This window comes from Schistocerca americana, chromosome 1 (genome assembly GCF_021461395.2).
Source record: "Schistocerca americana isolate TAMUIC-IGC-003095 chromosome 1, iqSchAmer2.1, whole genome shotgun sequence".
Taxonomy (NCBI): Eukaryota; Metazoa; Arthropoda; class Insecta; order Orthoptera; family Acrididae; genus Schistocerca; species Schistocerca americana.
The window spans coordinates 1,236,023,146-1,236,047,891 of NC_060119.1; the positions used below are offsets into that span (position 1 = coordinate 1,236,023,146).

The 24,746-nt window shown below is 39.6% G+C and overlaps 1 protein-coding gene across 2 annotated transcripts in view; it reads right to left on the bottom strand.

The window, feature by feature from the left end:
• The window catches only part of LOC124620048 (E3 ubiquitin-protein ligase RNF123-like), a 159,358-nt gene that overhangs the window by 34,900 nt on the left and 99,712 nt on the right, over positions 1-24,746 (bottom strand). For both annotated transcript variants that reach the window (XM_047146724.1, XM_047146716.1), the window contains exons 14-15: positions 4,354-4,516; positions 324-514 (exon numbers count right to left, since the gene is read on the bottom strand). In XM_047146724.1, coding sequence (XP_047002680.1) covers positions 324-514; positions 4,354-4,516 — 354 coding nt within the window. The remainder of the gene's footprint in view (positions 1-323; positions 515-4,353; positions 4,517-24,746) is intronic.

Below are 24,746 nucleotides of genomic sequence, written 5' to 3' on the forward strand. Positions count from 1 at the left end.
CTAGAACTCATGGTGATAACTGCATTATCTTGTGCCCATAACATATTCTCAGCCGACTCCAGCGTAAATGGTGTAAAGGAGGAATAATTTCAAATTAATTAAGAAGCACATACAGTGAGTGATATGAGCTGATATATTTTCATTCTTCATCGACTCAGTCACAGGCTTGTAAAACAAAATCTTTTCCACTAATCTCTTCCAACAAATTAGTTATATGCATAATTTTGTTGCATTAGTAACAAGATAATCTATATAAGACAACCTTTTCATTTATATTCTTCATTAAAGTTAAATTTTTGAAATTAATTACTTGCTGTACTTACTCATTGTTTGACTAATGAGACCAGTGTCTGATGGCAACATTTTGGGACCAATCTTCCGTATCAGATGTGGGGACTTCTGGTACCTAAATGCAAACCCACGGCCATGCCACAGTCTCAGTAATACCCAATTACTCTGAGCCCAAGCACGATTTTCATACGGTCTCAGCAGTGATTTCACCATTTTGACTTGGCTGCAAAATATTGCAAACAAAATGGTAGTATAAAAAAGTCTGAAAAGGTTATTGTTTTATAGCCACATTACAGTTGAAGACATCTAGCATGCAGAATATATGAAACAGTTAAAATATCCTTAGACCCCATGAAGAAGGGAGTAATCCTAACATCAAAGAAGACAGGAGTTGACAAGTGTGAATGTTACTAAATCATGGTTCCAAAATACTAACACAACTTATTTGCAGAAAGTTTGAATGACTGGTAGAAGATGAGCTGGAAGAAGATCATGCTGGATTCCAGATAAGTGTAAAACATGCTAAGCAATATTGACCCCATTAGGTAAAAAGCAAGCTTATGTTTTGAAATACTGAAGCTGTCAGGGATAAAACGCAGAAAGTGAAAATTAATCTACAACTTCTATGACAGTGCTAGGATACGCAGGACAGAAAACCAAGGAGAAATTTGGAAAAGGAATTAAAGTTCAGGGAGAAGAAATAAATGAAATTAAAAACTTTTCAGTTTGTTGATGACTGTAATTCAGTCAGAGACAGTTAAGGACTTTCAAGAGCATCTGAACAAAATGGATACAGTCTTAAAAAAGAATGTAGGGTGAACATCAAGAATAATAAAATGATGGTAATGAGAGTATATTCAAATTGTATGTTGCCGAAGGAATTACATTAGGAAATGAGATGCTAAAAGTAGTAATAGATGGGTTCTGCTATTTGTGTAGCATGACAGCAGATGACGACAAAGTAAAAAAAAGGGAGAGATATGAAGGAAGGCCACTTTTAAAAACTATCAAACAATCTGTAATGATTCAAACAACATACTATCGTATTTTGAAATGGAAATGGTAAGTGATCCTGTTTACATTTGACAAAAATAAGCAGTAAAAAGAATCAATCTGTAATTTCAGCAAAGAAAATAATGTCCATGAATAAATTATGACAGGAAATTATTTTTAAAAGTATACTCAATGTTATGTACACCAGAGATTATAATTAGCAACAGCACAAGAAAGGAAAAAATAATAATGCAGACTGCTCTTAAGTGCATAAAATACATCATGTCATTCTTCAGCTGCCTAAACAGAAAAAAAGCCACTTTTGGTACCAAAGTAATCATACAGGAGCTGTAGAATTTATAAACAAGAAATTTATTGGGCTAGATATGAAAAAGTAAAACAAATGTGTCTTCAAATTCAAGCAGCCTGTAATACAGATTTTAACGACAAAGTAAAGAAACCAGTGTGAACCACATAAAATGTGATACGGAGAACACTGACAAAAAGCAACATGGAAAAGGATGTATGGAATAATATCCTTCAAAATGTTTGATCAAAAATATTAGCAACAATCTGATCACAAGAAAGTGATAAAATTGCAAGTTTTACATCTTTTGTTCTTGAAATATCTCCTACATATAGCACTGAAGGATGGTATGGTGAATCAGAAATATTTTTTGAACAGATTTTAGTTATAGATTAAAGCACTCTCAAAACAACATAAACACGCTGTTGGCTTTTTAACACCAGTATTACGAAAAGGATAGACTTCTACTCACCACATAGAGGTGGTGTTGAGTCATAGACAGGAACAATGCAATTACAGCTAAACATTTAAGCTTTCGGCAGAAAAAGTCCTTTGGAAATAGAAAGCATACACACATATTCACAGAAGCACTACTCACACACACAAAGCTATTGTTTCTGGTTGCTGTCGCCACAGTGGCCACGTTTTTGTGTGTGTGTGTGTGTGTGTGTGTGTGTGTGTGTGTGTGTGTGTGTGTGTAGGAGTGATAGAGAGAGAGAGAGAGAGAGAGAGAGAGAGAGAATGTCCCATTTTCAAAGATTAACTTTTTTTGTCTGAGGGCTTAAATGTTTAGTAATCTTTTCATTGCACCAATCTGCAACTCAATGCCTCCTCTATGTGGTGAGCAGCAATCTGTCTTTTTCATAGTACTGTTGTTATCCCACACTGGACTTTCCATTACTAGATTTTTTTGGTGGAATGGTGTTAGCAAAGCCAGCAATGGAGTTTTTAGTGTAAATAAAAAAATTATGGGATGATAGTGGCTAAAATATAGAAAATGTTTTAAAGCAATGCTGCAAGTTTCCCCTATTTTTGACATTATGATCCAGAATATTCTGGACAGTCTGATCTTTAGGATACAGGTCTTAGGATATCTGCATAGCACTACTCAAAGTTGCACTGAAATCATGTTATAAATGAAATAATTTCATTAGATGGCTAATTCTGCTCCAGATTTGTGTTAGGACATGTTTACCACCTTTAGATGCAACCACTACTGTTACACTCTAACTCAAATGTTCACAGTGCTTGTGGTTTTTTGTTGTAAAGAAATCTAATTTGTGCACAAGAAATTTCAGAAATATGGACAACTGTGGAAAAGACTGTAGTTTGCAATTACATTGCAAATGAGGAGCTGCTTTTTTTCCCTTATTATGCGGGGAAAAAAAAAAAAAAAAAAAAAAAATCATTGTGGTACAGTGATTGACGCCCTGAAATCAACAAATTGACCATGTCACGCAATAACACATCATGTGAAACCTAGAAAGGTTTAATAGTCATGTTTCCATAACTTCTCACATTAATTGTATTCCATTCTAATAGATAACACGAAGTACCATGATCTCATAAAAATCTTTAATAACTGATTGCCAATAGAAAATCATCCTAAGTTTGTCTCTTCTTTCATTTTCAATAAGTTTGGAATGAAGGACGGAATCCAAATGAAACTGTATTTCTCTTGAACATGATACAGGTGAAGGACATATCAAAACTAAAATCACAGTAGAAAGCAAAGCTAATGCACAACATATCATTAGGAAACCCACAATTAAAGGTATACGAAATAGCTTATGTGACAAGCATATCAGAAGAAGAAGAATAAAAAAAATCATATGAATAGCGCAAAATATTTAGAATTTTGATGAAAGACAAACACATAGCACAGCAGTAATATGTTCCTGAAAACAACACATTAATGCAAAGCACAGTATATAACTGCACCACAGTTAATTAATTCCTCCATTTTTCATTCATTCTGTTCTATATGTTCTACTTTGAAGGAGGACCTTTAGTGATGTAGGTCAAGCCAAGCTGTATTAACAGGCAGAAACAGCACTTAGAATGTAGTTCTTTATGCTGTGTTAGTTATTAGTACTTGCACACATTATAAAAGAACATAACGAAGTTGGAAACACACTTCACTGACAAAGATTACTGCTTTCTAAGTTATGCTAAGTAGTAGTTGTTAATATACTCCTGCTGGCTTGCTATTTATGTAACTACACTAGTGACTAACAAAGGTAATAGGTACAACTGGAATGTTGTGCCCTACCCCTGCTATGCACTTCATGGTGGTTTGCAGAGTATAGATATAGATATAGATATAGATGTAGACATACACACTGTAAGGATGGAGGCCTATTTATAATGAAATGTTAATAAACAGTAGTTTTCAAAACTGTCAAAATTAATGGGCTACACTATTACTTCATCTGAATAATAACAAAGCTTGCTGCCAGCAATATGTACCTACCACTACCATGAGAGCATTGGAATTAGAAAATACCCAGTATCTTGACTGAACTATGCTGGTTCAAGGAAGAAGCTTCCTTAAGCTCTTCACATTTCTTCAGCTCCTCCCTTTATACAACATTGATGAAAACTCCTAGCTGTGTCAGCATTAATTTTCAACTCTTTAAATACAGTGAGCAACATCCAATCAAGTTTGCACTGAAGCACAAATCAGCCTTCAACAGCAAGCACAAAACTTCTCATTTACCAAAATGCATCATCACTTTCTGACATCAATGTGACAAACATACCTGCTTTCTGGTACTAACTCCAGACAGTGCAACGTGTGTGAATGGGAAACGAAGCTTGCCAGAGCTTGTATTAATGTGTCTTTTGAACCAGCATTTACTATTCGTGGGTCAGCAAAATGATTGCAAAGAAATTCCGCAACATCTTTCAGCAACTCCTCACTACCTAGAAGAGAAAAGTTCTGCATTCTCTATCAGGTACACTTAAAGTCATTTTTCAAAAAAGCATATATTTGTAGAAATCTTATCAATACTAACACAGTACTTAAATATTAGAAGTATGAGAAGTAATTGTTTTGGTATCAGTAATAAAAATGAGAGAACTGGAAAGAATACAATGAAAAATTAGCATTCAAAATATCAGCCTACATGTTAATACATACCTACACCTAGACTGAGAATGCAATCTTGAACTTCAGGGAAAAGAAAGAAGAGCTGGGTTTAACATCCCACCAACAATGAGATCAATATACAGAGAGCATATGCTGGGATTGGGAAAGAATGAGGAAGGTAACTAGGTGCGGTCTTTCACAGGAATCAGCCTGGAATTTTCCTTGACTGACAAAGAGAAAGCAGTTTTGAATTTCTTCAGTTGTCATTGAAAATTAGTACAACAAAATGTACACAACAGACTTTTCATGGTGCAACAATGGTCATCTTACTGACAGTCTGTTGTGCTCCAGGCATCATTGTGTAGCCCATCTGGATACTGAAAACAGGCCTATTCCTGACTCAGGATACATGCATATGCCTGAGTGAACATATGCTGTCCTCTCTAGTCCTACTGCAGAGGACCATGGAGCACCTGCATGGCATTTAGTATGGTCCTCTTGAACCCACTGAATCCATATTTGCAAGGCAGCCATGAGATTTAGATTGATGATGCAAGCAGCAGTAGCATGCAATGATAAACCGCAATAATGATAATGTGATGGGTAAATTTTAGCCCTTTCAATGTCTATGCAACAGCCTCCCCACCAATGTAATATTTTATAAAAATGCATTGTATAATTGTGTACTGTATATTATTTTACTTTTAATCTTTTAAAATTCATTTATTTATGTTATAGTTTTGTGTGTGTAAACATGAAATGAGAAATTGTTATGTAAATTAGTAATGTTATTATTCTCTATGTAATCATATATAGTTACTCTGTGTATTTCTGGAGTCTTTGGGCCAGTAGGGAATATTTCATCTGTGTAACAAAAAAAATTATGAGGAAGGAAGTAACAGCTGATGAGCAATCAAGTTTAATGGCAAATCTAAGAAGTATTAAGATGGTCGGGCATAAGGAAGAGCACAGAGTAAATTTGCAAAAATTTAATTAGTTTGTGGAAAGAACAGTTTCTATTGAGGTGAAAAACGAAGAAGTTTGGAAGCTATCAGCTACAGTGTCTTGAGACAGATAATGATTTAAATTTTCAGGGAGAGGCGAGTAGAACTTGGAACATTCTGGAAGATGAATTCAGCAGCATTGTTGCGACAATTACTGAGACTGTGAGAAGAAGATTTATTTCAAAGACTGATGCAGAAGAGGAATCGTATATGGTGAATGCCCTGGAGAAGAACCCAGACCCATACAAGAGAGACAATACTTCCAGATCATTGCGTAAATGCAGGAAGAAGAAGAAGAAGAAGAAGAAGAAGAAGAAGAAGAAGAATCTGAAACATGCCGAACGATCAATAACACGAAGTAAGCACACTGCGAAGGCTCTATTATATTGTGATTTATTTGAGCAGCAAACTGAACTGTTTAATGTAATTGGATAGATAAAAAAATCTACGCATCAAGCAGTGGCATGAGAAAACACCAGAATTTGAAAGCCTCGGTCCAGTTGCCAATGATCATCTTTCCTTCTCATCCTCTCTGGTAAAGTCTTGATTGACCTGGTTTTCTGGGCAACTTTTCCAAACTCTCCCCATTTCCTAAACCTCATCAGTCCTTTTCCATCACTCCTCTCCCCTCGCCTTTAAACCTTCTGCCAGAAGAAGGCGCCACTGGCTGTGAAAGCTTGCTAATTTCAATACCTTTTTATGTTTTCTCCTGTCACTGCTAGGTGAGTAGACTTTTTATCTATCCAGTTACATTACATTTTCCAAAACTGATTAATTTTGTTGATATATTAAATCGAACTGTTTGTGCGATACAGATCTACAAGCGGAAATTGACAAATTGTTCTGAACATCTAACTGTGAACTGTTTTCAAAAGTTAGACTAAACAGTGTCAGGACCTAAGCTTCCATTTATTTGGTTTTGAATGAATTAATAAATGGGTGATCTGGTAGTTTAAGTCAAGTTATGCAGATGTGATTGTTGTAAGTGCAAAATCTGTGTCTGCAAAATTTACTAACATGACATATCCCTGAAATCCCTTCCTGCATCCTACTTGGAAACATCTAAAAGTTAGATTCACAGTGTATTTTGCAAATAAATGACACACTGGAGCAGCACAAAGTTTTACTTCAATTTTAACAATTAATCATTTTTAATTAGCGAAATAGCCATCACCATCTTGCTGCAGATCAGCGGGAAGAACAGCAGAGAACGGCAACAGAGTACTTCCTTTGTGGCAACGGCGACCTCAGATTGGTGAAGTGATTAGATCATTGACTTCAGACGCACCATCATCTTTCTTTGACATCGCAAAACAATCACTTGACAAGCAGTTTATTTAAAGTGTACTAAAGTTAAAGTGAAGGCTTTCCCTTAAAAAATAAATGCCAAACGCACATTGTATTTTGAATTGATTTTAGTCAGTATGGTGTTGGGGAGGCCATGTCACATACTAAGATTTTTATTATTTGTGACACTATACTGAATTCCCCCCCTTGAACCATGGACCTTGCCGTTGGTGGGGAGGCTTGTGTGCCTCAGCGATACAGATGGCCGTACCATAGGTGCAACCACAACGGAGGGGTATCTGTTGAGAGGCCAGACAAACGTGTGGTTCCTGAAGAGGGGCAGCAGCCTTTTCAGTAGTTGCAGGGGCAACAGTCTGGATGATTGACCGATCTGGCCTTGTAACATTAACCACAACGGCCTTGCTGTGCTGGTACTGCAAACGGCTGAAAGCAAGGGGAAACTACAGCCGTAATTTTTCCCGAGGACATGCAGCTTTACTGTATGATTAAATGATGATGGCGTCCTCTTGGGTAAAATATTCCGGAGGTAAAATAGTCCCCCATTCGGATCTCCGGGCGGGGACTACTCAAGAGGACGTCGTTATCAGGAGAAAGAAAACTGGCGTTCTATGGATCAGAGCGTGGAATGTCAGATCCCTTAATTGGGCAGGTAGGTTAGAAAATTTAAAAAGGGAAATGGATAGGTTAAAGTTAGATATAGTGGGAATTAGTGAAGTTCGGTGGCAGGAGGAACAAGACTTTTGGTCAGGTGATTACAGGGTTATAAATACAAAATCAAATAGGGGTAATGCAGGAGTAGGTTTAAAAATGAATAAAAAAAAAATAGGAGCGCGGGTTAGCTACTACAAACAGCATAGCGAACGCATTATTGTGGCCAAGATAGACACAAAGCCCATGCCTACTACAGCAGTACAAGTTTATATGCCAACTAGCTCTGCAGATGATGAAGAAATAAATGAAATGTATGACGAGATAAAAGAAATTATTCAGGTAGTGAAGGGAGACGAAAATTTAATAGTCATGGGTCACTGGAATTCGTCAGTAGGAAAAGGGAGAGAAGGAAACATAGTAGGTGAATATGGATTGGGGGGAAGAAATGAAAGAGGAAGCCGCCTTGTAGAATTTTGCACAGAGCATGACTTAATCATAGCGAACACTCGGTTCAAGAATCATAAAAAAAGGTTGTATACCTGGAAGAATCCTGGAGATACTAAAAGGTATCAGGTAGAATATATAATGGTAAGACAGAGATTTAGGAACCAGGTTTTAAATTGTAAGACATTTCCAGGGGCAGATGTAGATTCTGACCACAATCTATTGGTTATGAACTGCAGATTGAAACTGAAGAAACTGCAAAAAGGTGGGAATTTAAGGAGATGGGACCTGGATAAAGTGAAAGAACCAGAGGTTGTAGAGAGTTTCAGGGAGAGCATAAGGGAACAATTGACAGGAATGGGGGAAAGAAATACAGTAGAAGAAGAATGGGTAGCTCTGAGGGATGAAGTAGTGAAGGCAGCAGACGATCAAGTAGGTAAAAAGACGAGGGCTAACAGAAATCCTTGGGTAACAGAAGAAATACTGAATTTAATTGATGAAAGGAGAAAATATAAAAATGCAGTAAATGAAGCAGGCAAAAAGGAATACAAACGTCTCAAAAATGAGATCGACAGGAAGTGCAAAGTGGCTAAGCAGGGATGGCTAGAGGACAAATGTAAGGATGTAGAGGCTTGTCTCACTAAGGGGTAAGATAGATACTGCCTACAGGAAAATTAAAGAGACCTTTGGAGAGAAGAGAACCACTTGTATGAATATCAAGAACTCAGATGGCAACCCAGTTCTAAGCAAAGAAGGGAAGACAGAAAGGTGGAAGGAGTATATAGAGGATTTAGACAAGGGTGATGTGCTTGAGGACAATATTATGGAAATGGAAAAGGATGTAATGAAGACGAAATGGGAGATAAGATACTGCGTGAAGAGTTTGCCAGAGCACTGAAAGACCTGAGTCGAAACAAGGCCCCGGGAGTAGACAACATTCCATTAGAACTACTGATGGCCTTGGGAGAGCCAGTCCTGACAAAACTCTACCATCTGGTGAGCAAGATGTATGAGACAGGCGAAATACCCTCAGACTTCAAGATGAATATAATAATTCCAATCCCAAAGAAAGCAAGTGTTGACAGATGTGAAAATTACCGAACTATCAGTTTAATAAGTCACAGCTGCAAAATACTAACGCGAATTCTTTACAGACGAATGGAAAAACTGGTAGAAGCGGACCTCGGGGAAGATCAGTTTGGATTCCGTAGAAATGTTGGAACATGTGAGGCAATACTAACCTTATGACTTATCTTAGAAGAAAGATTAAGAAAAGGAAAACCTACGTTTCTAGCATTTGTAGACTTACAAAAAGCTTTTGACAATGTTAACTGGAATACTCTCTTTCAAATTCTGAAGGTGGCAGGGGTAAAATACAGGGAGCGAAAGGCTATTTACAATTTGTACAGGAACCAGATGGCAGTTATAAGAGTTGAGGGGCATGAAAGGGAATCAGTGGTTGGGAAAGGAGTGAGACAGGGTTGTAGCCTCTCCCCAATGTTACTCAATCTGTATATTGAGCAAGCAGTAAAGGAAACAAAAGAAAAATTCGGAGTAGGTATTAAAATTCACGGAGAAGAAGTAAAAACTTTGAGGTTCGCCAATGACATTGTAATTCTGTCAGAGACAGCAAAGGACTTGGAAGAGCAGTTGAACGGAATGGACAGTGTCTTGAAAGTAGGATATAAGATGAACATCAACAAAAGCAAAACGAGGATAATGGAATGTAGTCAAATTAAATCAGGTGATGCTGAGGGAATTAGATTAGGAAATGAGACACTTAAAGTAGTAAAGGAGTTTTGCTATTTAGGGAGTAAAATAACTGATGATGGTCGAAGTAGAGAGGACATAAAATGTAGACTGGCAATGGCAAGGAAATCGTTTCTGAAGAAGAGAAATTTGTTAACGTCGAGTATAGATTTAAGTGTCAGGAAGTCGTTTCTGAAAGTATTTGTATGGAGTGTAGCCATGTATGGAAGTGAAACATGGACAATAACTAGTTTGGACAAGAAGAGAATAGAAGCTTTCGAAATGTGGTGCTACAGAAGAATGCTGAAGATATGGTGGGTAGATCACGTAACTAATGAGGAGGTATTGAATAGGATTGGGGAGAAGAGAAGTTTGTGGCACAACTTGACTAGAAGAAGGGATCGGTTGGTAGGACATGTTTTGAGGCATCAAGGGATCACAAATTTGGCATTGGAGGGCAGCGTGGAGGGTAAAAATCGTAGAGGGAGACCAAGAGATGAATACACTAAACAGATTCAGAAGGATGTAGGTTGCAGTAGGTACTGGGAGATGAAGAAGCTTGCACAGGATAGAGTAGCATGGAGAGCTGCATCAAACCAGTCTCATGACTGAAGACCACAACAACAACAACAATAACAACAACATACTGAATTCTTGTTATCACAGCATTATACTCAGCATGGGGGGAATACTGATTTTGTTCATATCTCTTTGGTACAACTGAAATTATTGTAGAACACATCAATGATTTAGGAGCTCCACAACTTTGTAAAACTGTCTTAAGCAAACCATAACATTCATGATAGTTAGGCATGCAGAAAGGTAAAGAGGTAGTCAGGATCATTTTCAGAAAGGCCATGATCCTGTCAATGTCAAATTCCAACACATATTGGTACATGTTCCTACTCCTTACACAAGGCATAACACAATGTTCTCACAAACGAACAACATTCAAACACAACTTTTAAATTAGAAAACTGTTGTGTGATCTCTCATTATGTGCAGACTGTAAATGGCTTTACTCCTATTTACTGTATACCTCCGAATCCAAGATAAGGTTTTCTCCTGAAATTTTGTGCCCAGAAGCAGGGGATCGTCAGGCATTTGTGGCATATGATGTGGAGTTTTTCTTTCTTTACTGTATAGAAGATTGAGCATCCATTAAGCTGTACCTCTACTCTCTTCATCCCTAACACTTGAACCTTGAATGTACGCATGCACTTTGAGCACTGTTGTACAATAGCAGAAAGTGTTTGTTGTGTCAATTTTTTCATCATTTGTTTTTTGACCTTGCAGTTCCCAATTCTAAACTGTGTAGCAAAGTGTGCAATGTATCATGGTGTGTAACAATATGATTCAAAATAGAATTTTTCAATAAGATGCAAGCATTGTTACAACACCAATTTCAAAATCACGCTTGCTCAGTGTGCAGAAGCAACAAACAATTGTGCAGCATCGAGGACGTATGGAGCCACAGGAGCCAATGCTTGGGGATGGCAAGAGGGCAAAGGACTTTAGGCCCAATAGGAAAGGTTTCAGTGGCCCACAGAGTGGACGTTTCAAAATTGTCCAAATGAAAGTAGACGCAACTGTGCTCAAGAAACATAAAGAAGGAACAGCAATTTCCTGTGAAGTCATACAAAATAAAGCACGCAAATTGGCACAGGAACTCGGAGTACAATTTAAGGCCAGCTCTGGATGGTGTCCAAGGATGGACTTGTGCTGCAATGTCGAACATCATTTGCTCAGCATCTTCCAGTATTGTATATGGAGAAGTTGGTTGAGTATCAGTGACACATTATAAGACAGAGAAAGGAAGATGCTTCTCTCTTAGACCAAATTGCAAATGTTGACAAGATGCCTCTCTACTTGGACATGCCATCCAGTAAAATAGTACAGGAGAAAGGTGCCAAAAAATTCATGGGTTTGCACTACTGGCAATGAGAAATTGCAAATCACTATGATGATGTGTGTGTTTGCCAATGGAACAAAGATGCAACCTATGTCACGCTCAATTGTAAGACTAAATCAATGTAAAAGATGGCACCCAGCACTGTATTTCACTGCAACAAAAAAAGATGTACAACCAATAAGTTGATTTTAGGTTGGCTCTGCACAGCCTGGAGCAAGAGGCCAGGTGCTCTTCTATAGAATTGTGGAATGTTCATCCTTTATCATTTTCATAAGCATTTGACACCACCAGTGAGGACAAAAATCCTGAAATTGAACACAGATCTTTTCATCATTCCAGGAGACATAATTTCGCAACAACGAGTGTTAGATGTGGTGTGACCTGAAGCAGCTGCACAGCAATTGGTTACTTCAATGCAGTCAAGCACTGACCCATATCAGGAATTTGATGAAGCTTTCAGTATCTCTAAAAGTGGAATAGATCCAGGCTGCTTGAACATGCATATCCACTGCATCAGTTGTGAATACATTATAAAGTGCCATGTAACAAATGCCTTAGATGGTAGTGAGGACAATCTACTAATAGAAGAACTCCAAGATAAACAGGACATTGGCAATGACATTGCTGATTCTGTGGACCATTCCAGTGAGAAGGACTTGGTGGCATCTGTATCTAAGGGAGGTCTTTATCTGATTTTATTTTCTGTGTACCGATACTTTTATTGTCTCCCTCAGTTACCAGTAATAAGGTAACCATTTGTAAGTTTTGACAACAAACCTACTATGTATGTGCATCTTTTTCTGCAATCCCTTGCAGAACAATGACAGATTGTTTTGCATTCAGAGTCATCTTGGATTTGGAGACATAAGTGTGGCCACACTGAAGTGCTAATCTTTTGCATCTCCAAGAATGTAGGATACTTCATGCCAAGTTAACATTTGTTGCTCGCTTTCTTCATGGTGTTCCAATTTTAATGGTCCAGAATGTACTTAGGAAAAAAGGATTAATAACAAAAAAAATTATGTATGTATGACATTATGGAGTGTACATCACAAATAAGCCTTCATAGAGGCCTGTGACAGACAAGAAAACAGAGAATCGAATTAAAATTATAACAAACAGAACTCACATATGAATTTTGCATGTTTATGTATTCCTCCCCACCTGCAATACTGATAATGAAAAATTAAGATTGAAGATACGCTTGTGAGCAACTGTATTGGACACATCTACTCAGAAATATATAAAATCCCTCTTTCAATCTGTGTTCGGATGAGGGCTGAGTTGGCATCCCTTCGCTCACAACTGCAAGCGGAGCTGACTTCGGTCGCGCAGCTTGAGGCTGTTGCCAATGGGCACCACTGTGGGGAGCCGGACTTGGGTATCACGGGGATGGGGATGTCAACTTCGTCCCGTCTGTCCCCAGATCGGCCTGCCGCTGTGGTTTCCCCGGTTGCTGCCCGCAGTGGGGCTGAGCCCTCGCCTGTGGTTGATTGGGAGGTCGTTCCAAGGTGTGGCAGGCAGCGAAAGACGTCCCCGGAGGCTGATCAGAAAGCCTCCCCAGTGCGTCTGACAAACAGGTTTCAGGCACTGTCTCTGGCTGAGTCATATGCAGCTGCCTGCCCTGTTTCAGAGGATGATTCTCAGCCTTCAAGGTCCGGGCAACCACAGAGGGTGGGCTTATTGGTAGTTGGGAGCTCCAATGTTAGGCGCGTAATGGGGCCCCCTAGGGATATGGCGGCTAAGGAGGGGAAGAAATCCAGTGTGCACTCTGTGTGCATTCCGGGTGGAGTCATTCCTGATGTGGAAAGGGTCCTTATGGATGCCATGAAGAGCACAGGGTGCAGCCAGCTGCAGGTGGTGGCACATGTCGGCACTAATGACATGTGTCGCTTTAGATCTGAGGAAATTCTCTCTGGATTCCCAGCTATCTGATTTGGTGAAGGCTGCTGGTCTTGCTTACGAGATGAAGGCAGAGCCCACCATCTGCAGCATCGTTGACAGAACCGACTGCGGACCTTTGCTGCAGAGCCGGGTGGAGGGTCTAAATCAGAGGCTCAGAAGGTTTTGCGACCGTGTTGGCTGCAGATTCCTTGACTTGCGCCATAGGGTGGTGGGGTTTCGGGTTCTGCTGAATAGGTCAGGAGTTCACTACACTCAGCTGGCAGCTAAACAGGTAGCAGAGGCTGTGTGGCATGGACTGGGCGGTTTTTTAGGTTAGAAGGCCTCGGGAAAGTACGGGGTGGGCTGCAATCTCAAAGGGTGCATGGCAAATACAGGACATGCTTGGATCAAGGAAGAGTCGGAATTGTGGTTGTAAATTGTTGTAGTTGTGCTGGGAAAGTCCCTGAGCTTCAAGCGCTAATAGAAAGCACAGAAGCTGAAATCGTTATAGGTATAGAAAGCTGGCTAAAGCCTGAAATAAGTTCTGCAGAAATTTTTACGAAGTCTCAGACGGTGTTCAGGAAAGATAGATTAGTCAGAATTGGTGGTGGAGTGTTTGTGTCTGTCAGCAGTGGTTTATCTTGTAGTGAAGTCGAAGTAGATACTCCGTGCGAATTGGTATGGGTGGAGGTTATACTTAACAGCCGAACTAAGTTAATAATTGGCTCCTTCTACCGACCCCCAGACTCCGATGATATAGTTGCTGAACAGTTCAGAGAAAATTTGAGTCTCGTAACAAATAAATACCCCACTCATATGGTTATAGTTGGTGGGGACTTCAACCTTCCCTCGATATGTTGGCAAAAATACTTGTTCAAAACCGGTGGTAGGCAGAAAACATCTTCCGAGATTGTCCTAAATGCTTTCTCCGAAAATTATTTCGAGCAGTTAGTCCACGAACCCACGCAAATTGTAAATGGTTGCGAAAACACACTTGACCCACAAACAATCCAGAACTAATAGAGAGCATCATGACTGATACAGGGGTTAGTGATCACAAGGTCATTGTAGCTAGGCTCAATACCGTTTCTTCCAAATCCACCAGAAACAAAGGCAAAATAATTTCATTTAAGAAAGCGGATAGAGTGTCACTAGAAGCCTTCCTAAGAGACAATCTCCATTCCTTCCGAACTGACTATGCAAATGTAGATGAGATGTGGCTCAAATTCAAAGATATAGTAGCAACAGCAATTGAGAGATTCATACCTCATAAATTGGTAAGAGATGGAACTGATCCCCCATGGTACACAAACCAGCTCTGAACACTGTTGCAGAGGCAACGGAAAAAGCATGCGAAGTTCAGAAGAACGCGAAATCCCAAATATTGGCTAAAATTTACAGACGCGCGAAATTTGGCACGGACTTCAATGCGAGATGCCTTTAATAGGTTCCACAACGAAACACTGTCTCGAAATTTGGTAGAAAATCTGAAAAAATATTGGTCCTATGTAAAGTACACAAGCGGCAAGACACAGTCAATACCTTCGCTGCGTGGTGCCGATGGTACTGTTACCGACGACTGTTCCGCTAAAGCGGAGTTATTGAACGGAGTTTTCCGAAATTCCTTCACCAGGGAAGATGAATGGAATATTCCAGAATTTGAAACACGAACAGCTAATAGCATGAGTTTCTTAGAAGTAGATACCTTAGGGGTTGCGAAGCAACTCAAATCGCTTGATACAGGCAAGTCTTCAGGTCCAGATTGTATACCGATTAGGTTCCTTTCAGATTACGCTGATACAATAGCTCCCTACTTAGCAATCATATACAACCACTCGCTCACCGATAGATCTGTACCTACAGATTGGAAAATTGCGGAGGTCGCACCAGTGTTTAAGAAGGGTAGTAGGAGTAATCCATCTAACTACAGACCTATATCATTGACGTCGGTTTGCAGTAGGGTTTGGGAGCATATACTGTATTCAAACATTATGAATCACCTCGAAGGGAACGATCTATTGATACGTAATCAGAATGGTTTCAGAAAACATAGTTCTTGTGCAACGCAGCTAGCTCTTTATTCGCACGAAGTAATGGCCGCTATTGACAGGGGATCTCAAGTTGATTCCGTATTTCTAGATTTCCGGAAAGCTTTTGACACCTTTCCTCACAAGTGACTTCTACTCAAGCTGCGGGACTATGGGGTATCATCTCAGTTGTGCGACTGGATTCGTGATTTCCTGTCAGGAAGGTCGCAGTTCGTAGTAATAGGCGGCAAATCATCGAATAAAACTGAAGTGATATCAGGTGTTCCCCAGGGAAGCGTCCTGGGATCTCTGCTGTTCCTGATCTATATAAATGAGCTGGGTGACAATCTGAGCAGTTCTCTTAGGTTGTTCGGAGATGATGCTGTAATTTACCGTCTTGTAGGGTCATCCGAAAACCAGTATCAGTTGCAAAGCGATTTAGAAAAGATTGCTGTATGGTGTGGCAGGTGGCAGTTGACGCTAAATAAAGAAAAGTGTGAGGTGATCCACATGAGTTCCAAAAGAAATCCGTTGGAATTCGATTACTCGATAAATAGTACAATTCTCAACGCTGTCAATTCAATTAAGTACCTGGGTGTTAAAATTACAAACAACTTCAGTTGGAAAGACCACATAGATAATATTGTGGGGAAGGCGAGCCAAAGGTTGCATTTCATTGGCAGGACACTTAGAAGATGCAACAAGTCCACTAAAGAGACAGGTTACACTACACTCGTTCGTCCTCTGTTAGAATATTGCTGTGCGGTGTGGGATCCTTACCAGGTGGGATTGACAGAGGACATCGAAAGGGTGCAAAAAAGGGCAGCTCGTTTTGTATTATCACGTAATACGGGAGAGAGTGTGGCCGATATGATACGTGAGTTGGGATGGAAGTCATTAAAGCAAAGACGTTTCTCGTCGCGGCGAGATCTATTTACGAAATTTCAGTCACCAACTTTCTCTTCCGAATGCGAAAATATTTTGTTGAGCCCAACCTACATAGGTAGGAATGATCATCTAAATAAAATAAGAGAAATCAGAGCTCGAACAGAAAGGTTTAGGTGTTCGTTTTTCCCGCGCGCTGTTCGGGAGGGGTATGGTAGAGAGATAGTATGATTGTGGTTCGATGAACCCTCTGCCAAGCACTTAAATGTGAATTGCAGAGTAGTCATGTAGATGTAGATGTAGAAGGGAGACATAAGATACTAATTCTTACTCACAAATGATGCTTGTGAATGAAAAAGTAGTTAAACAAATTATTCAGTAAAACATCACGACTATTGCATGGCTTTACTGTTTTATTTCCAAGTGGAGATACAGGCCAAGAGACAATGTGTGACTACAAGATGGGACAACGAATGCAGTAACTTCAAGAGAGGATGTACTTGTGAGGTTGTGATATAGAAGCTTGGTGAATTGCTCGCCTACTCTGGGAAGTGGGTAAAACCAGAGTAAATCCAAGAAAGGATGACAATGGCTGCATTGATACTGAAACAAATTAATTATGAATTGATTTGTAACTTTGAATCTGTCATTCTATGAAAGAATTTATATGTAGTGTTTGGGTTAGATGTTTTGTTTGAAGTTAATGTTAGCTGAAGGATATGGTACATATTTGTGTTGTAATTATTGAGGTTAATATGAAAAATGTCCAAATAATTGCTGGAAAAAAGTAGAAGTTTTTATATTATAATTCCTTCCAGCAAGATTAGTTCAATCTGGAGAAGAAGTCTTATATTACTTCAATGTAACAGTCATACATACATAGAAAAGCAGAACAACATCAATTCTCCCTGAATCCAATAAATAAAACCCAACAGAGAACATAAAATGATGCACATGATGATTTGCTAAAAAGTTGTTCACCATTATGAAATGGTGACAGACATATCGAAACTACCTTTTCACACCATGTAAACATACCTTCACCACTTGTCTCATGCGCAAAGTTCCCTGCTGGCCAGTGGGACGCATCACTTAATGTTGTTTACAATGGATTTGTACCCTACCACGAACACGTAAAATAGTGTACCCACCACTCATCAGATTAGGTAGCTTTTTCCAAGCTTTGACCATCCAATCATGATATTTCTGTGGCCATATTAACCTCTGAACTCTGTGATGTGCACAGAGCAGAGATAAAAGAGTGTAGAGGTGGCTTCTGTATCCGGCAGTGAGGTGGTTCAAAATGGCTCTGAGCACTATGGGACTTAACTTCTAAGGTCATCAGTCAGTGAGGTGGTGATTCACTGGTGGTGGTGGTTGTTGTTGTCATTTGAGTACTGAGGTGGCAAATTGTTATGTGCACTATGGACTGTCTATCTGCTGTTAGAATCCACAACAATCGACGGAGACCACTACCATCAATCTGTTGTTGCCCACAGCAGCTGATTCTGCAGGCAGTGGTTTGATCTGTGTTGTGGATCTTAACAATGCACCGCTGATAAGGGGCATTGGAAAAGGTCAATGTCCTCACAATACAGGAGATGGTGTGTGCAATGCATCAGGCATGCACACTCCGGTCATGATCAAATCACTTATAGTGTATGTCATGGCCATCTTGGGTTGGAGGCTCACTGGCACCCAGTACAGGGAATGATGGCATCTTGAGTCACTTGACATGCCACACCATTTTATTTGTTGTGGCAGGAGTTTTCTCCTTCCCACACAGCATCTGTCTTTTATCTATTCTGCAAACAACTAAAGTGTTTGGCAAAGGTGACTTCCCATTGTACTACATGTTAAGGATTCTTCCACTTCTATTTTCGTATGGAGTGCAGGAAGGAAAACTACTGAATTCCTCCGTGTATAATGTGATTAGTCTAACCCCGCCTTTGCAATTCTTCACTTAATACTGGTTCTTGAAATTTTGCAAGTAAACTTGTGTGGAGAGTTTGGCATCTATCTTCAAGCTTATGACAATTTAGACTTTTCAGCATTTATGTGATGGTCTCCCACGCATCAAACAAACCTGTGATCATTCATGCTGTCCTCCTTTGTTATTTTCAACACTGTCTTTTACCCTTGCTTGGTGTAGGTCCCACAAACTTTTGAGTTAATTTCTAATAAGGCATGAAAAAGTGTTTTGTAAATCATCTCCTTTGTAGACAGAGTGCATTTTCCCAGTATACTACCAACAACCAAGATCTGTCACCTGCTTTACCTATGAATGTGCCTATGCAATCATCCCATTTCAGATCTTCAAAAATTGTTAACACAGATATCAATACAAATTGACTAATTCCTGTTGTGACTCACTGACATCGTACTCACAGGATACTACATTTTTTCGTTTTATGAGACACACAGTTTTAAATTTCTGTACATCTAAAGCAAGCTTCCACTCTCTGCACCATTTTGAAATCTTATCAAGATCTAACTGGATGTGTGAGTGCAACATTTTTGTGATGGTACTTCATTATAGATAACTGCATTACCTATAAAACATCTTAGTACTAATAGTATTAACTACGTTATAAATGTACAATTACCCGCTGCTTCCTTCGCATATAAATACTTTTTTATGATGAATGATGGTCAACAAGTAAGTTAGTAATTTTTAGAGATGTTTGTGAATATGATGGTGTAAACACGTATGCATAAAAGATGTACGCAGTGCTAGTATGTGGGTATGTAATGAAAGTCTTACTATAATTTTGCTGTATGTTGAATCTGAAAGTATGAATTATATTTTCTAATTATATATTTTTTAAAAATGCCTTGATTCATTACATTTATGCAGAAGTAGAGTTTTTAGGGGTTTCTCCAGCTCATCTACAGCTGGATGTGAGATTTTGCCACCAGAGAAACACAAAACAACCATTTCTCTCTTCCATTTTAATGTATTACAGTGCCTACATTTTTTATCCATCCACCTATGATGACTAATTTGTGATTAACATAGTCAATTAATAGAACATAATCATATGCAACCTTACCAACAGCCTCCCATATTCTATATGCAAAAGTAAAACTCTCTGTTTGTCATACAGCCCTTAAATGACGCCATCATTGTGAGTCTTCAAGTATCTCGGAAGCCTTAAGAGATGTGTGATGCTCAGCATCTAAAATGCAAAGGGCCTGTGACTGTTCTGTCTCTGTAGTTCTTAAGGCCACCTGATGTTCTGCATCCAGGTCCTGGTGGACATGAGATTGCTCTGAGGTTTGTTGGATTTGAAAATCTTCCACAGCCTGAGCTCTTTTCTTGAACTACACACTACATCTGACACGTTTGCGAGGCTTATAATAATAATAATTTTAAATATGGTCCTCAGGCTTATTGTTTGATTTTATTTTGTACCTCTACTATAATTCTCCACCTATGCCACGTGATGGAGGGACTCAATATCATGAACCATGTGCACAATAACATCGGATTTGCACTGTCACAGAATAATCTATAGGCACTAAGAGTCACCAACCATCGCACCAGCGTCATCTGCATGTCACTCACACATACCATATTTAAAAATGGTAATAATACTCAAAAAGATACAACATTCTAAAGTAGCTTATGGTCTTCCTCAGGGTTCAAGCTATCTCCATACAGAAATACCATCGGAAACGAAGTGCTGGCGTAAGCTGCCGCCAGCATGCCAAGCGGCAAAGAGGTTGTGAGAAGATCAATAGAGGCCAAAGACAGACTCACAAAAAACGCATTGCCAACACCCTTTCGGCTGCCAGTATTTAGATCGCCATAGCCGACCGAAGGGCCCAGTCAGTCATCCAGAGAGTCAACAAGTCGAGTCTTCTGTCGCAGCCCACCTGGGTGTACAAGTATGACCCAGAAACCAAATCCCTGTCATCACAGTGGAAGCATTCTTCATTAATAAGACTAAAGAAGGCCTACCATGCACACAGCAATGCCAAAGTTGATACTGATTGCTTTCTTTGACTCCCACGGTGTTGTATACCACAATGATGCACCACATGGTCGAACAATCACCTCAGAGTACCACAGTGATGTCCTCCATCGCCTACATGATGCTGCATGGCACAAGAGATCGGACTTAAAGTCAACAGGAAATTGGCACCTCCATCATGACAATGCTCCAGCATATTCATCGCACTTGATTCAGACCTTTTGGTGAAAAACCAGATTCCTATACATACTTCAACAGACTGCTTACTCTCTTTGTATGATCCCCTGTGAATTCTTGTAGTTCCCCATACTCAAGAGGCCATTGAAAGGTGATTTCAGACAAGAGAAGACATTATGGCAGCAGTGACAGTCAAGCTGAACTACACTCCGAAACAGGGTTTTTCAGCATGCTTCCCAAAATGGCGGCACTGCTGGAAGAAGTGTGTGGAGTCCCAAGAGAACTACTCTGGAGGTGACTAGGTGTTCAACACTACAGGTAAGCCAGTATTTCTTTCGCCGGCCAAGGGTTGCATTCTTTTCTAATAGATCTCGTGTTGTCTGCTGACAAGCAGCAGCCGAGTGAGGTAGTGTCTTGCGCTCACATCGGTTTTTCATTGCAATCGAAATGACAGAACTGGAGCAGTGCTACTGCATCAAATTTTGAACAGAAACTGGGTTACTGCCAAGTGGAAACCATTTGGAATATTCAGATGGCTTTCGGTGACATTTGTTGTTGTTTTTCTAAAAATTAACTGATTTGTAGAAACTTTACTAACAGTACCACTATTTTACATCCCCAATTGCAGAAAACATCTTGATCATGAATGTATCCTCTAAAATAGTTAAATAAAAATTATTCTACATTCTGATTGACAAAGAATGTATACAAGTTTCTGTGCTGCAAACAGCAACTTGCTATCCACAATCTGATTTCCGTAATGATCAAGTTCTCTCCCACAACTGAGGGATGGAGTTACTAGGAAATCACTTACACACAAAGTGACACAAATATATGTTCAATTTACACTATAAGACAAAGAAAAGATGCACCTCGAAGGACTTATCCAGACAGGATGGAAATTGGCTGATATGATGTACATCTACAAACAAACAAATGATTAGAACTTCAGAAAAATTGGGTGATTTATAAAAGAGAAAGATCTTCACAATTAAGAAAGTCAACAATTCAATGACCCACCTCTGGCCTTTGGCAAGCTGTTACTCAGATTGGAACTGATTTACAGATTTGCTGGATGTCGTCCTGAGGGATATCGTGACAAATTCTGTCCAACTGGAGGGCCCTGCCCATAATGCTCCAAATGTCCTCAATGGGGGGGGGGGGGGGGGGGGGGGATCTGGTGACCTTGCTGGCCCATGTAGGGTTTGGCAAGCACAATGACAAGCACGAGAAACTATTGCCATGTGTTGTTGTTGTTGTGGTCTTCAGTCCTGAGACTGGTTTGATGCATCTCTCCATGCTACTCTATCCTGTGCAATCTTCTTCATCTCCCAGTACCTACTGCAACCTACATCCTTCTGAATCTGTTTAGTGTATTCATCTCTTGGTCTCCCTCTACGATTTTTACCCTCCACGCTGCCCTCCAATGCTAAATTTGTGATCCCTTGATGCCTCAAAACATGTCCTACCAACCGATCCCTTCTTCTAGTCAAGTTGTGCCACAAACTTCTCTTCTCCCCAATCCTATTCAATACCTCCTCATTAGTTACGTGATCTACCCACCTTATCTTCAGCATTCTTCTGTAGCACCACATTTCGAAAGCTTCTTTTCTCTTCTTGTCCAAACTAGTTATCGTCCATGTTTCACTTCCATACATGGCTACACTCCATACAAATACTTTCAGAAACGACTTCCTGACACTTAAATCTATACTCGACGTTAACAAATTTCTCTTCTTCAGAAACGCATTCCTTCCCATTGCCAGTCTACATTTTATATCCTCTCTACTTCGACCATCATCAGTTATTTTACTCCCTAAATAGCAAAACTCCTTTACTACTTTAAGTGTCTCATTTCCTAATATAATTCCCGCAGCATCACCCGATTTAATTTGACTACATTCCATTATCCTCGTTTTGCTTTTGTTGATGTTCATCTTATATCCTCCTTTCAAGACAATGTCCATTCCGTTCAACTGCTCTTCCAAGTCCTTTGCTGTCTCTGACAGAATTATAATGTCATCGGCAAACCTCAAAGTTTCTACTTCTTCTCCATGAATTTTAATACCTACTCCGAATTTTTCTTTTGTTTCCTTTATTGCTTGCTCAATATACAGATTGAATAGCATCGGGGAGAGGCTACAACCCTGTCTCACTCCTTTCCCAACCACTGATTCCCTTTCATGCCCCTCAACTCTTATAACTGCCATCTGGTTTCTGTACAAATTGTAAATAGCCTTTCGCTCCCTGTATTTTACCCCTGCCACCTTCATAATTTGAAAGCGAGTATTCCAGTTAACATTGTCAAAAGCTTTTTGTAAGTCTACAAAAGCTAGAAACTTAGGTTTTCCTTTTCTTAATCTTTCTTCTAAGATAAGTCGTAAGGTTAGTATTGCCTCACGTGTTCCAACATTTCTACGGAATCCAAACTGATCTTCCCCGAGGTCCGCTTCTACCAGTTTTTCCATTCGTCTCTAAAGAATTCGCGTTAGTATTTTGCAGCTGTGACTTATTAAACTGATAGTTCGGTAATTTTCACATCTGTCAACACCTGCTTTCTTTGGGATTGGGATTATTATATTCTTCTTGAAGTCTGAGGGTATTTCGCCTGTCTCATACATCTTGCTCACCAGATGGTGGAGTTTTGTCATGACTGGCTCTCCCAAGGCCATCAGTAGTTCTAATGGAATGTTGTTACTCCCGGGGCCTTGTTTCGACTCAGGTCTTTCAGTGCTCTGTCAAACTCTTCAAGCAGTATCTTATCTCCCATTTCATCTTCGTCTACATCCTCTTCCATTTCCATAATATTGTCCTCAAGCACATCACCCTTGTATAAAACCTCTATACACTCCTTCCACCTTTCTGTCTTCCCTTCTTTGCTTAGAACTGGGTTGCCATCTGAGCTCTTGATATTCATACAAGTGGTTCTCTTCTCTCCAAAGGTCTCTTTAATTTTCCTGTAGGCAGTATCTATCTTACCCCTAGTGAGACAAGCCTCTACATCCTTACATTTGTCCTCTAGCCATCCCTGCTCAGCCGTTTTGCACTTCCTGTCGATCTCATTTTTGAGACATTTGTATTCCATTTTTCCTGCTTCATTCACTGCATTTTTATATTTTCTCCTTTCATCAATTAAATTCAATATTTCTTCTGTTACCCAAGGATTTCTATTAGTCCTCGTCTTTTTACCTACTTGATCGTCTGCTGCCTTCAATACTTCATCCCTCAGAGATACCCATTCTTCTTCTACTGTATTTCTTTCCCCCATTCCTGTCAATTGTTCTCTTATGCTCTCCCTGAAACTCTCTACAACCTCTGGTTCTTTCACTTTATCCAGGTCCCATCTCCTTAAATTCCCACCTTTTTGCAGTTTCTTCAGTTTCAATCTGCAGTTCATAACCAATAGATTGTGGTCAGAATCCACATCTGCCCCTGGAAATGTCTTACAATTTAAAACCTGGTTCCTTAATCTCTGTCTTACTATTATATAATCTATCTGATGCCTTTTAGTATCTCCAGGATTCTTCCAGGTATACAACTTCCTTTTATGATTCTTGAACCAAATGTTAGCTATGATTAAATTATGCTCTGTGCAAAATTCTACAAGGCGGCTTCCTCTATCATTTCTTCCCCCCAATCCATATTCACCTACTATGTTTCCTTCTCTCCCTTTTCCAACTGACGAATTCCAGTCACCCATGACTATTAAATTTTCGTCTCCCTTCACTACCTGAATAATTTCTTTTATCTCGTCATACATTTCATCAATTTCTTCATCATCTGCAGAGCTAGTTGGCATATAAACTTGTACTACTGTAGTAGGCATGGGCTTTGTGTCTATCTTGGCCACAATAATGCGTTCACTATGCTGTTTGTAGTAGCTAACCCGCACTCCTATTTTTTTATTCATTATTAAACCTACTCCTGCATTACCCCTATTTGATTTTGTATTTATAACCCTGTATTCGCCTGACCAAAAGTCTTGGTCCTCCTGCCACCGAACTTCACTAATTCCCACTATACCTAACTTTAACCTATCCATTTCC